At 36.2% G+C, this 13,909-nt stretch overlaps 3 protein-coding genes and 1 pseudogene across 3 annotated transcripts in view; 3 read left to right on the top strand and 1 right to left on the bottom strand.

Moving 5' to 3' along the window:
• LOC107654023 (adhesion G-protein coupled receptor F1-like) overlaps positions 1-3,175 on the top strand; it is a 12,088-nt pseudogene extending 8,913 nt beyond the window's left edge.
• Positions 3,176-3,861: 686 nt separating this feature from the next.
• Positions 3,862-5,176, bottom strand: LOC107654015 (ankyrin repeat domain-containing protein 66-like). Its single transcript, XM_016440896.1, has 3 exons — positions 5,038-5,176; positions 4,132-4,360; positions 3,862-3,985 (listed from the first exon to the last, which is right to left on the bottom strand). Exons 1-3 carry the CDS (start codon positions 5,174-5,176, stop codon positions 3,862-3,864), a joined length of 492 nt encoding a protein of 163 aa, XP_016296382.1.
• Positions 5,177-11,372: 6,196 nt separating this feature from the next.
• LOC107654007 (structural maintenance of chromosomes protein 6-like) lies at positions 11,373-12,181 on the top strand. The gene is made up of 3 exons (XM_016440884.1): positions 11,373-11,429; positions 11,803-11,961; positions 12,053-12,181. Exons 2-3 carry the CDS (start codon positions 11,821-11,823, stop codon positions 12,179-12,181), a joined length of 270 nt encoding a protein of 89 aa, XP_016296370.1. The 5' UTR covers positions 11,373-11,429; positions 11,803-11,820.
• A 1,321-nt stretch (positions 12,182-13,502) lies between these two features.
• Positions 13,503-13,909, top strand: part of LOC107654001 (structural maintenance of chromosomes protein 6-like) — a 13,444-nt gene continuing 13,037 nt past the window's right edge. The window contains exon 1 of the mRNA XM_016440871.1: positions 13,503-13,514. Within this exon, the coding sequence (XP_016296357.1) occupies positions 13,503-13,514 (12 nt within the window). The remainder of the gene's footprint in view (positions 13,515-13,909) is intronic.

Below are 13,909 nucleotides of genomic sequence, written 5' to 3'. Positions count from 1 at the left end.
GCATCCATGCAGCCTAGCATGGATGAGAGCAGGGAGAGCAGCGATAACCCCCCAGGGTAAACAGAACAGAACCAACATAAATGTAAATGTATTGTATTGCAGATATTGTTACACAATATCAGATATAAATTACTCATTTTAGAATTAGTCTGATTCAAAGGATAATCAGAAGGCTGAATCCTGACTGACAGAGGAGGAGCTGGGGATGGAGGAGGGTAATTAGCTATTGAGCAATGCGAAAACTGCTGATAATACTGAGGGACCTTATATATGAATGCTTAGATAAGTGTCGTATTCCCATAGGTAGATGGGGATCAGCTGAGAGTCAGCTGATGCGAGCTTGACTAACGTGACCTGCCAGAACTAACGCTACGCTTGATTTTTTGAATTGTAATTATAAAAACAAAAATGATGAGAAAAACAAATCTGTATATTAATACTGTATATTATTCCTTAATACAGCCCATTCACAATTCTGTGAAGAAGATAACGAGTGGCCCATCACAAAACACACCTATACGGCCATTATATCCTGTGGGAACTCTGCTGTTGGTTCAAAAATGAAAAAGTGCTATGAAGGGTGGAAAGACGAAATCTCTACTTGTGTGAATATAGACCTGCATGGCATTAAAAAGGATATAGAGGTATCATTCTTTGGTATTCATTTACTGACGTTATTGCTGGACAGATTTACTCTTAGCACTAAATCCTTGTTTTTTTGCTGTCATAATAACAGATATTAAATAAAGGCATTGGCCTTATTAAGAATGATGCAGACGGACTTTTCAGACGAATACAGCATTCGACCACTGTGGAGACATTCAACTCATTTGCAAATATTAACGCATCTGTAGTTATTTTTGAAGCCATGAACAATGTATCTAAACAGCAGTTCAATCAATGGAATGATACTGTCATGCCTGTATGTATGTTTTCTCTTCAGTTTCTTTGTTTAACATCTTTAAAATCTTCAGTAATATTTGGTTTGGGAACAGGGCTATTTTTTTTTAGATCTATTGCAAAAGTTTGACGAGTAGTTGTTATTAAAACATGTCAAAAATGAACTCCAAGGAATTTGAAACAACATGAAATGACAAATAATACAAAATTTCTGTTTGCTCAAAGTCTAATCGCATTTCACTTTACATTGCAGGACTTTGTCAGCGCTATAAGCAACGCTTTGAATAAAACAGGAGCCTGGAACAATCCTGAAACTAAAAACACAGATTTATCTGTGACATATCTACAGACTATTGAGCAAATGATACTCAACTCAAATCTGACCATGAATCATCCTCAAAATTCTTATAATGTTAAACTTGCAGTCTGTAATAAGACCGGAGGGGCACATTGCAGCAACTTTAATGCCAGCGTCAGCCCAGATGATAGGGTTGTTGTCGTTGCATTCCGGAACCTTCACAAAATTTTACCACAGTATGAAAAAAGGCCCTTAGAGACCACCATCTTGTCAGTCACCACTGTAAATAATGAGAAGAAGTCCATCTCTGTCCAGATGACGTTCGATTACGGTGAAAAAAGACTTCGGAATCATGAAATGTATTGTGTTTTCTGGGATGAAAAGAACAGTACTTGGTCTTCAGAGGGGTGTAAATGGGGTGGTGCAGAAAATCAAAAGTTGTGCACATGTACACACAACTCTGCCTTCACCGTAATGATGTCCAAAAATGCAGAGACCCTTCCGTATATGAAGGAACTGACCTACGTTGGCTTAGGAATATCCATCGTCTCACTTGTTCTGTGTTTAATCATTGAGTTTTTGGTATGGGATGCAGTTGTAAAGTCAGACATCTCCAATTTTCGGCACGCGGCCTTAGTCAACATCTCTTTATGCTTGCTGTTTGCACACTGTGGATTTTTAGCATCATCTGATCCGAAGGCAATCCCCAAACACTGGTGCTCCATCCTTACAGTAGCCAAACACTTTTTTTTCCTTGCTGTCTTCTTCTGGATGCTGTGCTTAAGTGTCGTGCTTCTTCACCAAATGATATTTGTCTTTGACCAGCTGAGGAAAAAGGTTTTTTTGGTATTGTCTATCACTGTTGGTTACGTGTGCCCTTTAATATGTGTGGCAACAACCTACATTACTTTCGAGAACGGTAAAGAAGGTAAATACTATTCCACAGACACTTGCTGGCTCATATATCAGGGTGTGCTGAAGGGCTCCCTCTTTTCCTTTGTAATTCCTGCCTTAACTATTGTGATGGTAAACTTGTTCACACTGGTTGTAGTGATCATGAAGATAGTAACTCCTGCTGTGTTGGATTCAAAGGCGCAGGACCACAAGGACGTTGCCAAGGGTATGATTAAGACAGTAGTTTTCTTAAGCCCTGTCCTCGGAATAACTTGGCTCCTCGGGATTTTGGTGCTGCACCTTGATCTTACACAAAAACCTTTCGCCCAAATTGTGAGCTACGCATTTACATTGTTCAATTCGCTGCAGGTAAGGGTCAAGCATCAAACACTTTATCTGTTTATTCGTGCATTTACATTAAAATATTTTCTTGTATTTCATTGCAGGGCTTTTTGATACTGCTGACAAACTGCTTGGGAGAGAAAAAGGTACCTATGCCCGCTATACACGTGCCCTCCGTATGATTGATCATAACTGTTTAAGGAATTTAGACTGAAAATATAACATTTATTTGCATCAGTTGATTAGAACTGATCACATTTGCAAGGTTTTACTTTGTAAAAACTTTACAGTCAAGCTCAATATAATCATATTTCATTTTCCCCAAAGGTTCGTGATGCACTTCTGAAGCGTTTGCAATCTAAGGTTAGTATGTACGAGAGAAATGCATGCTTTTACAGATTCCAAATGCATTACAAACACATGAAATAACACAGCTCGTGTTCCCACATTTTCTTACATTAGCAATCAGTGCATTCTAAAAGTGAAAACTCAAGCAAAGCGACATCTTCAGTTATGACGAAATAAAGACTGGACAGATTAAAAGTAAGTTGCATTTGTGCTCTTGAGAATATTTTATTTAGTGTCTACATATTTTGTTCTAATGTTGTTTTTATTCCAAATCTGCATGTGAATCATTTAGTCGGTGCCTTCTAAAAGTACTGAAAAAGAAGACATGAAACTCGAGGGAACCTTGAAAAACTTCATGGATTAAATTCTGTCACAGCTCTAAAACATTGTTTTCTAGTAAACTGTACAATTATTTGTGATATCCTAGCTCAGAGGATACAAATATATTTAGATGTAGTCATCTTAGTCATATTATGGTTTTGTTTTTAGATTTCTGCCAGGGTGACTGGGTTCTTTTTTCTTTCTTTCTGCAAATGGTTTATTCCGTTTTGTATATGTAAGTATAATTATGCTTGCATGTCTATAGCCTATGGTGTTACTCAAAACTAGTGCAAGTTATAGATGAATATGAATGTTGGCATATAATTTAGAAAATGTGTTAATTTTTCTATCTGAAAATGGTTTATTCAGTTTTGTGCGTATTCATGTAAGTATAATCATGCTTGTATGTCTATAGCCTACTTGGTATTACTTAAAACTGGTGAAAGTCATAGATGAATATGAATTTTGTCATGTAATTTAGTGAATGAGTTAATTTTTATTTTTGAAAATGGTTTATTCAGTTTTATGTATATTCATGTAAATATATTTATGCGTGTATGTCTATATATAGCCTACTTGGTATTACTCGTAACTGGTGACAGTCATACATGAATATTAATTTTGGCTTGTAATTTTACTGTCCACCAAGCTTTCTTTTATATTTTACTATCTTTACTATATTTTTCATTTCATTTAGATGTGCAACAAAAATATAAGCATCCATTAGTTTGTATTTTGTTCTCATGGCCTGATAAAACCTACTTTTTAATGACTTGTTTATTGGCTTCTTTTCTCTCCTGTTCCCATTCTTCATCAGTATCGTCTAAGGGCAGCCCATTTAACTTTGCCATTTGCCGGTAGTTTCTGCTCTCAACCTCTGCCCTGAAAGTAGAGAACACCCTGTCATTGAACATCTTGGATCACATTGCCACTTCTTTGACTAAACAGCATCAGAAAATGCCTCAATCAGTAAGAACTGATTATTTCACAAATGTGATTCAGAAAACAAAACAATAGATTAATCTTACTTTTTAAGAAAAAGAACACAATCTTCATGTCCATAGATTTCAGCAATCCTGACAGGTTTATCGCCGGAGGAATCCTCCTTGTCTACAGGTGCATGTAGGGAATGAAGGAGTCGAAGTACTGCTAGTTTTCCGGACTCCGCTGCAAAATGTGCGGGTGTCCATCCATTATCCGTCCTCAAACAAGCCCTGGCTCCATTTTCAATTAATATCCGAACCATCTCTGTTTGGCCTTAAACAAGATCAGAGGTTAAATGGCATTAGCATCACACATGCAAGAACCCCAGGCGGAAAAAAGTGCACTTCCATAATGTACTTAAAGTGCTCTATTTTCATGCACTAATTTTGTACTTAATATACTAAAAGGTATTCTTTAGTACTTCTTAAGATAATCTTAAGAACATCTAAGTGTACTAAAATTTGCTATTTTGAGACACCGTGAATATGAACTAAAATGTGCTTTTAACATACTATTTTAGTATTAACATGTATTTATTTACCACTTGTAGTACACTTGGACCCACTAGTGTATGAAAGATGGGTTCAAGTCTACTTCAAGTGGTATCTAAATACATTTTTTAAATACAGAGATAGTATGTTAAAAGCACATTTTAGTTCACGGTGTCTCAAAATAGCACATTTTAGTACACTTAGATGTTCTTAAGAAGTACTAAAGTATATTTTTAGTATATTAAGTAGCTACAAAATTAGTGCGTGAAAACAGAGCACTTTAAGTACATTATGGAAGTGCAATTTTTTCCGCCTGGGAAAACTGGGTTAACATCCAGGTCACATTTTTACCATATTCATGTCATTTGTAAAAGACAATTAAGTTATAATAATGATTGTTTTTTTATACATTTGTAATAAAACAGCACTTTTTGGTCCCGAAAGTAGGCTATAACCTGCCTTTGGATGCTGCCCAGTGCAACGGGGTCTTCTTGTTCCAGTCTAAGTCTTTCTGATTAGGGTCACACGATTTTTTCCCCACAATTTCTTCCACTAGATCATAATCTCCAGAAGCTGCTGCCTGATGCAACTCTGTCATCGTTTTTAATCAGTAACATTAAAACTGAAACCCTTCGGTTTACTCTCTGTGTTGCTTTTCTCGCTTGACTTGTTACCACAGCAACGCGACAGCGGGCTTTACCCATTGAAAAAAACAAAAGGTTTTAAATAAACATCTAAATTATTATTATTATATTAAACAAATATTCACTATATATTTTCAATTTAATGTCTATTTTGATTTCGCGCTACATTACTGTACAGAATAACTCTGTAGCAGCGTACAGACGGCGTTGTCACGTGATACCAGTTACTTTTCTCAGCGTAGTTCATCATGGACCAATCACTTGTGACAATTAAGGAATTTAAGATAGATTGTTTGGGCGGATTCACATTTGCGTGTCAGGTACCACTCAACTGAATTTATATATATTTGTATGCATTGTAATGTACAAATGTTGTAGTTCGGATAAAAAATAAAACGGTCATTAGATCTGAACGCTGCTCGTCGAAGGATTTTGAGCCGCTGTGCGCCCCCTTGAGAAAGAAATGTGCACTGTAGGCCTATAACACCGTGTATTAGAAAAACGTCTTAACTAAATTGTGTCAAGTACACATAAAATGTATTTTTTTAGCAGTTTAAAAATGTCAGTGTTAGGGGAAAAAAAGTGTGATAACTTTCTATCTATAACAAATTTCCACCTTTAAAAATTTTGAATCAACACAAATTCAATTCTATGAACAGGTTTTATTCCAACAACCGATTATTCACACACATCAAGATAAAGAAAAATGACCACACTATTTGCACAATAAGGAGAAAAAAACTCCACTACAGACTTCGGGGTGAAGGAAGAGCAGGACTGTGGTATGAAATGCTCGTACTTTCTGAACATTCGTCATTTCAATTTACAATTGCTTGTGTATAAACAGTAAAAAAAATAAATAATAATAATTCAGAAATGAATGATTACAAATAGCATCTACAAAGATAAACTGGGGTATCAACAAAACCAAACAATGCAATCAGACAAGCTTTTAAAACGACAAGAAACGTGACAAGCAACACGGCAAATCAAATCTCTGATCTTTCAAAGGCTGTGTCTGTTTGAAGTTTAAATTAATTTTCCCCATGAAAAACAAATTATACCTTTTCACAATAAATAAAGTTTAAAGGGGTCATATTATGCTTTTTTAAAGATCATTATTTTGATAGCAAAGTCAGAATTTTTCCGGTCGTCCATAAAATGCTTTGCTGTTCTGTTGTAAGTAATCTTAAAGATTCCTAAATGCATCTACTTTCGGAAGGCCAAATAAAGTGCTTTAGCTTTCGCCTAGAAACACACAGTGTCTCTCTGACATGGCTGCTTCAACACTAACTGCGGTTACTGAAACCACACCTTCTTTCTTTGCATAAATTTGGGCGGCATTATGCTAATATTGCCACATAGTGAGGTAGATATGTGGGGGCGTGTTAGAACGAGCTGTTTTAGGGGGGCGTGGCAGAGTCTTAACTTTGATAAAGTATATCTCTTTGGTTTTGAGACTTTAGTCTTTGCAACTTCAGGGATCTTATCTATGCACAATCAGCTTGTAACACTCCAAAGAGAAAGGAAAACTTGAAACCCCTTGAAAACTTGAAATCTTATGACCCCTTTAAAATTCTGTTCATTTGAAGATGCACTTAACAGATTCACATGAATCTTCAGTGCAAACCTACAAAATAAAGAAATACAGTTATTCATTAAAAAAAGATTACTCGTTAAAAACCCACATACCAAACAAAAAAGCAAATACCATGGGTAACATTGGATTTTCTAAACCAGCTACCCAATCTGCACCTCTGCTTGTGATCGTCGGGTTGTCCTCTGAAAAATAAATAAGCATCCCATATGAAGAATAATCAGGTACAGAAACGCATACAAACCTTTTTCAGATCCTCCATCTTCTACATCTTTAGCATTTGCTCAGCTGATACAACAGGAACTCCATCATCAGATTCATGACAGACTTCATGGATTTCTAAATCTGGTGAATGAATCCCTGTAGGATCATCAGCAGTGACATCAGAATTTGTTACAGCAGCAATCACATCTGCTCCATCAAGCTGATCATCCACCTTGTTTTCAGGTACACCATGCAAGTCACCTTTTACTTCTAATGGTGCAATCTGATTAGCTCCATGTTGTTCTGCACCATGAGATTCAATTGTGTGCATATCCTCTGTAGAAACTGCAAGGCTCACACTTGCTTTATCCTCTGAAACAAGTTGATCAGATGTTGATGTAATGAATGTTTCACAGGATTCAATCACCTCAGAAGAGTTCTGATCATTTTGTGATTTGTGAACTTTAACATAATATGGAGGGCTGTTAGGATCAATTGTACTGTCAATGCACTGCACAGTCAGGTTCAGAGGTTTATCCATTAAAAGCCCGTAGAAGTTATCAGTAGCTGAACTGTCCCAAGATCCCTTGGAAGGATCAAACCCTTCCAACCTGCACAGAAAAGCTTGAGGTGGACTTTCCAGCAAGTCACAAGGCAGTGCCTTAACAAAGCCTTCACTGGTTTCAGACTCGTTTCCGAAGTCAACAAAAAGGACAGATACAGTGTTTGTGCATTTATCAATAACCTGCGCACGATACCACATCTGATCGTCACAGAAACGAGCCAGGCACGGGCTTCCAGGATCCAAATCATCCAGCTTAATCGGCTGTCTCTCACTAGAGTTTCCATATTCTTGGGCAACAAGTGTGATTTGGTCAAGTATTTCAGAGTTCGAAAACTGGCACCAGAAGTAATCTGGTCCAACAATGCATGATGCAAAGGCTTCTACTGTCTGTCCCAAAGAGACATCTGGTTTCTTGAAGAGCAGCTGGAAAGTCTCCTTCACAGGTTCAGATACTACCGGTGATGCATTCAAGTCTAAACTATCCAATTTCTCACTTGAATCAGATGTGATGCCACAGGGAGTCATTTTAACTTCCGAAGTGATGCCATCTTCTTTCATAAACTTGCAAGACAGCGTGTTCTCACTAGCTTCACCAAATATTTTTTTGAAGAGAAATATCTGCTCCTTCTTTTCCCTTCTGCGCCTTGAATCGATCATCTAGACTTTACTGTAGACAACAATAATTATATGTGACCCTGGACCACAAAACCAGCCATAAGGGTCAATTTTTCTATCTGAATAAATAAGCTTTCCATTGATATATGGTTTGTTAGGATATGACAATATTATACTTATTTTATTAAGTATACTTAAGTAAAGTTCAAGTATATTTTTAAGTAAACTTTATGTAGTAAGTATACAAATATCAGTGTACTAGTAGTATACTTGTAAGTGTACTATTTCAATACTCCTTGGGACTAAATTGGCCCACTTTCTAGTATATAAAAGTATACTTTTAAGTATACTTTAAGTATAACAGTCGTAAACTTTAAGTACACAACTAGTTTACATCTATGTTTTACATCAAAAGAAAGAACAGGGTATCTGCTTGTAAACAAAAACATTTTATTCTAGCTTCATACATTCGTTTTTTAAACACTTGAATGTGCACAGCATGGGCTTGGACATGAAGTTAAGTACAGTAAATGATAATAATTTTTGAACAAATTAGTCCTTAAAGGCATTCACTACTTAAATAAACACAACCCCAAGCACCAAATGTTTGTTAACCTTTTGATGACACTTGAAGATAAAAAAAATGCCTTATTAAGCAGTGGAATAGGAATACAGGATCTAGCCTAGTTAGATTGACAAACCAAAGAGAAAAAAAATCAAACACCAAATGAAAAGTCAAAAGAACAAACTACACAATAGAGGGAAGCCACACATCTGTACCTGCCATCGCAAAAAAAAATTTTTTTTTTTTAAAGTAAAAAAACAACACGACTAAAAAGAAGCTAGGAGTTAAATGTAGTAATTTAGTAAAAAACGAAAACTTACCAACATTAATTTCTCCCCATCATATATACAAATGATTTTACATTACTGATTTTACAGCCAGTATAAAGTCAACTTCTAGAAAGCAAATCAAATATGACATTCCTTGTTCACTCCTACTGCAGTCCATTATATTCTTTACTCCACGTCCTATTTGTTCCATGTCATTTATCATATCCATCCTCTGTAATTCATATTTTAAACAATTTATAAACACATTCTACAGTCTCAGGTATTTGGCACTGGTGACAAAACCCAGTTGGATGTTTTCCCATAATATGAAGAGTGCTATTCAATTTATTATGCCCTATTCTTACTCTGGTCATAATAGTCTCTTCTCTCCTGTTTCCTCCCTTATTTTCCACAGTGCCAACTCTTTCTTTAATCAAGTATAAATGTCTTCCTTTTAGTTCTTGATCCTACCTTTGTTGCCATTCTTTAATAATTTTTCCCCACACTATACTCTTTCCTTCTGATCTTGAAAGGCTGATGACTGCTTCTATGCTCTCTTTTTGCAGTGCTTTCTTAGCTATTTTGTCTACCTTTTCGTTTCCTATAATGCCCATATGTGCTGGGACCCACATAAATATAACCTCATCACCTTTATTCTTGAATAGATAGACATAACATCATAAAAAAGCTCCTGATGATTCTTAACTAAAACCGCATAAACACATTTCATTACACCAAATACACAAAATAATGTTCTTTTTAGCAGCATCATATAACCCCTTTAAGTGATCTGAGGTTCTCCAGCTCATTTCACTCTTCTGGCTGGGAACTACAATTGCAGCACCTGTAACTCCTCTTATTGGGTCTTTTGATCCATCTGTAAAAATGTGCTTAAAATTAATGTATTTCTGGTTCACATGTCTATAAAATCCACTCACCAAATCAACTTGATTGTTTGCTATTTTGGTCTGTAATACCTCCAAATCCACTACTGGAGTGTCAAACTTCCACATAGGGATACTGGGCCATACCACAGTTTTACAAAACTCCTTTCCATATACTCCCAGGTCACGTGCAACATCATCTCCTGTCCAACCAAAACTAAACGTTTTCCCCTTTCCCTTTTCCCAATTGTCTTGTAACACTCTTTTGGTTGGGTGACTATCTATCTGTCCCTTCAAACTAATCCAGTAATTTACAAGCAGCTGCTTTCGTCTTAGGCTCAAAGGCATTTCACCTGCCTCTACCTGCAGTGAGCACACTGGTGATGTTCTCATGGCTCCAAGACATAATCCCAATGCCTGTGCCTGAAGTTTGTCCAGCCTCGCTAATACTGATTTTGCTGCTGATCCAAATGCCTGACTCCCATAATCCAACCTAGATCTTATTAGGGAAATATATATATATATATTTTAATGAATTAAAATCTGCTCCCCACTCCACTCCTGTAAGACACCTCATAATGTTTAGTACTTTTTTACATTTATCCTCTACTTGTTTAATGTGTGATCTCAATGTTAGTCGTGAATCAAACCACAACCGCAAAAAACGAAGTATACAGTCAACTAAACACAAACACCACGGGATGTTTTAACGAATCAATCTGGTCTACGTCAGTTAGAGCAGTGGTTCCCAACCCTGGTCCTGGAGGCACCCCAACCCTGCACATTTTGCATGTCTCCTTTCTCTGCCGCACCAATTTCAGGTCTTGGAGTCTCTACTAATGAGCTGATGACCTGAATCAGGTGTGTTTGATTAAAGAGACATGCAAAATGTGCAGTGTTGGGGTGGCTCCAGGACCAGGGTTGGGAACCACCGAGTTAAGAGTTAAGAGCGCGTGATTTGTAACTTTATGCCTGTTTCAAAACACCAGTTGCCCCGCTCAAGTTGTCTTTTAAACGGTACATTTTAATAGGTATGAGGTATCTTGTTTAAAAATGTTATTTTTTGTTAAAAATATGGTTTACAATTAACTAATTAAAATAAACCTATACAAGAGTTTTGTAACTGTCTTTTCCGCAACAACACAAGTTACTACTGTAAAACTGTGGTAACGTCTCATTAGCCACAACTGTCACGGACAGTTAAAAATAAAAAATTAATAATCATTATAGAAAAACTATTTACACTGTTTGTAGGAAATCCACTTGTGACTGTGAAGTACTAAAATTACATTTTAGCAAAAATAAAACGGTTAATGTGGTAATTTGCGATCAGAATATTCTACAAAGGACGTTTATGGACATATTTATGCAGCATAAATAAGCACTGGTGGTCTGAAGTTTTACAGTCATATATTAGGAGGTGGAGTTTGTTTGTTGTAGCTGCACGCGATCTGTCAACCAGGAAGTCCTCAATAAGACGCATTCACTATCCAGATGCAGAGGAATGGGTAAGTACAATCATATAGACATTATTAATTTAATAGAACTTGTGCGCTGTTAAACAGTGTGTCCATATGCGATTCTAATGTACTTTTTAATTGGCTGTACACCTGTTCATCTATGTCAGTTGAGTTATGTCAGCGGAGCTGTTGGCATGTTCGCAAACGCATCTATTGTTCTTCTTTGCGATGCAGCATCTGTGCTTATTAATGCATTTCAGTGACATTGTAAAGTAGCTTCTGACATCAAATATGAACTTTCTTGCTTAAAATATGATGTTTCATAAAACTGTGCAGAAGTAAACAGATAAACTGTGTGTGACAGCACGTTAGAAATGCTTCCAGATGCATGCGGATGTGTTTCTGTGCTCCTTTCTTCTAGGCTGGGCATCTTTCTGCCATGAGTAAGAGGAAGTCTTGTGTCCACAATGTTGTAAACCCGTCTAAGACTCCTAGGACAGATGGCAAAACACATGTTCAGGATGAGGAGGAGGTTGATGAGGAGGATGAAGTCCAGCAAGATCAGTCACTCTCTGCTTCGGTCAGTTTGGTGATTTCCTGAATACATAACATAACATTATTAAATGTTGTAGTGACAGTTCTGGTTCGAATAACATCTTGTGCTGTTCCAGAGCGTGGGAGATATCGGCGTGATAGAAAGTATCACTTTGAGGAACTTTATGAGCCACCATTTGCTCGGGCCTTTCAAATTTGGACCAAATGTAAACTTCATTGTTGGGAACAATGGAAGTAAGAGCTAGCAGATTTTTCTTAAATTGGATTTGAATTAATAGAACATTCATGATTTACACTATACCAGTCAAATACAATTTTGGAACACTTGAAAGCATTTAAAATAAATTGTGCCTACATAGTTTTTTACAAAACGTTTTAGCCCTCCTGTTGTGTTCAAAAATGGTCTTGGGATCAAATTGAAAAACTGACCCACATTGGCTTCCCTGCAGTTTGCCAAAAATCAACACTATAAAAAACACTAAAGATTCATATAAAAATAGAAAACCTCTATTGTAGCTTGTCAGATACTAAAAAATAATTTACGTCTGTTTTTATTGTGTTATTTCTATCGTGTTAGGGGGCACAAAATATAAACATTTTTGTCACGACTACTTGTAGCAACTATTTGTACACTGAGGTGCAAATAACTACATGTATAAATAGTATTTAACATTATTTGTACTTAGTTTAAATAGGCTAGTATTTATTGCTATTTGTACTTCCTCTTAGTTTTTATTATTTTATTTTAATATATCTTTTTCTTAAAAAAAGGATAAATGATAAAATGAGTTTTTCACACTGCTTTTCAGTCTAGTAATTGAGATCCAAAAAACTAACAACCAAAACAACCTTTAACATATTTGTTGACTGTGAAACTCAACTAGATAAAGAAAGAGTGCATTTTCCTTGCATTATTCATAAGATGAGTCACAATTTCAAGTAAAGTTGAACTCCTACATTTCTCAATTTATTTAATTTCTCATGTATTTATATTTTAGTGTTTGACAAGTTACAATAAAGGCTGTTTTTTTTAGTGCTGGGCAATGATTAAAAATTTGTATCGCATTATGCACAAAATTTAATAATGAATTCAAAAGTAGTGTATTGTGCACTTTTTTCATTTAAAAGTATTGCTACTGTATATGAACAATAGTGCAATAACATTTAGTTTGCAAACACTTTAAACAAATAAGGTGCTTTTTTTTAAGCAGTATTCTTTTTACATAGTAGCAGTTAAAATATTTCTTGTAAATCTCAACTTATAACATTAATGTAATCAAATTAAATATAAAACCAAAGCTATTTGCCACTGTCAGGGCATTAATGTTTTTATAGAAAATATTTTATAGTTTGTTATAGAAAAACAAGTTCTGCTCAGAGTCCAGAGCCTCGATCATAACATTATAACTGGCACCTTCCGAGTAGAGACCTGCACTATCGCGGGACCCAACGCAGCAGAGTGCGGCATGGGACAACACTAGATGGGCGAGTGCGGGTGCGGGCGGGTAGAGGCTCGTGTGCGGGATGCGGGAGAATAAGGGTGTATCACACTAGGCAATCTTAACCATGCCCAAGCAAGTTTGACCCCCAAAGCCCGGTTCGTTTGACTAGTGTGGTATATGAACAAAAGTGCAATAATATTTGGTTTGAAAACACTTTAAACGAATAAGGTGCTTTTTTAAAGCAGTATTCCATTCACATAGTAGCAGTTAAAATATTTCTTGTAAATCTCAACTTATAACATTAATGTAATCAAATTAAATATAAAACCAAAGCTATTTGCCACTGCCAGGGAATTAACGTTTTTATAGAAAATATTTTATAGTTTGTTATAGAAAAACAAGTTATGCTCAGAGTCCAGAGCCCCGATCATAACATTATAACAGGCACCTAGAGACCTGCACTATCGCGGGACAACACTTGATGAGTGCGCGTGTGGGCGGGTAGACACTCGTGTGTGCGGGATGCGGGAG

Source organism: Sinocyclocheilus anshuiensis, unplaced genomic scaffold (assembly GCF_001515605.1).
Source record: "Sinocyclocheilus anshuiensis isolate Anshui unplaced genomic scaffold, SAMN03320099.WGS_v1.1 scaffold1561, whole genome shotgun sequence".
In the NCBI taxonomy this organism is placed as follows: Eukaryota; Metazoa; Chordata; class Actinopteri; order Cypriniformes; family Cyprinidae; genus Sinocyclocheilus; species Sinocyclocheilus anshuiensis.
The sequence above is the reverse complement of the archived record's forward strand: the minus strand, read 5'-3'. Positions and strand labels throughout refer to the sequence as shown.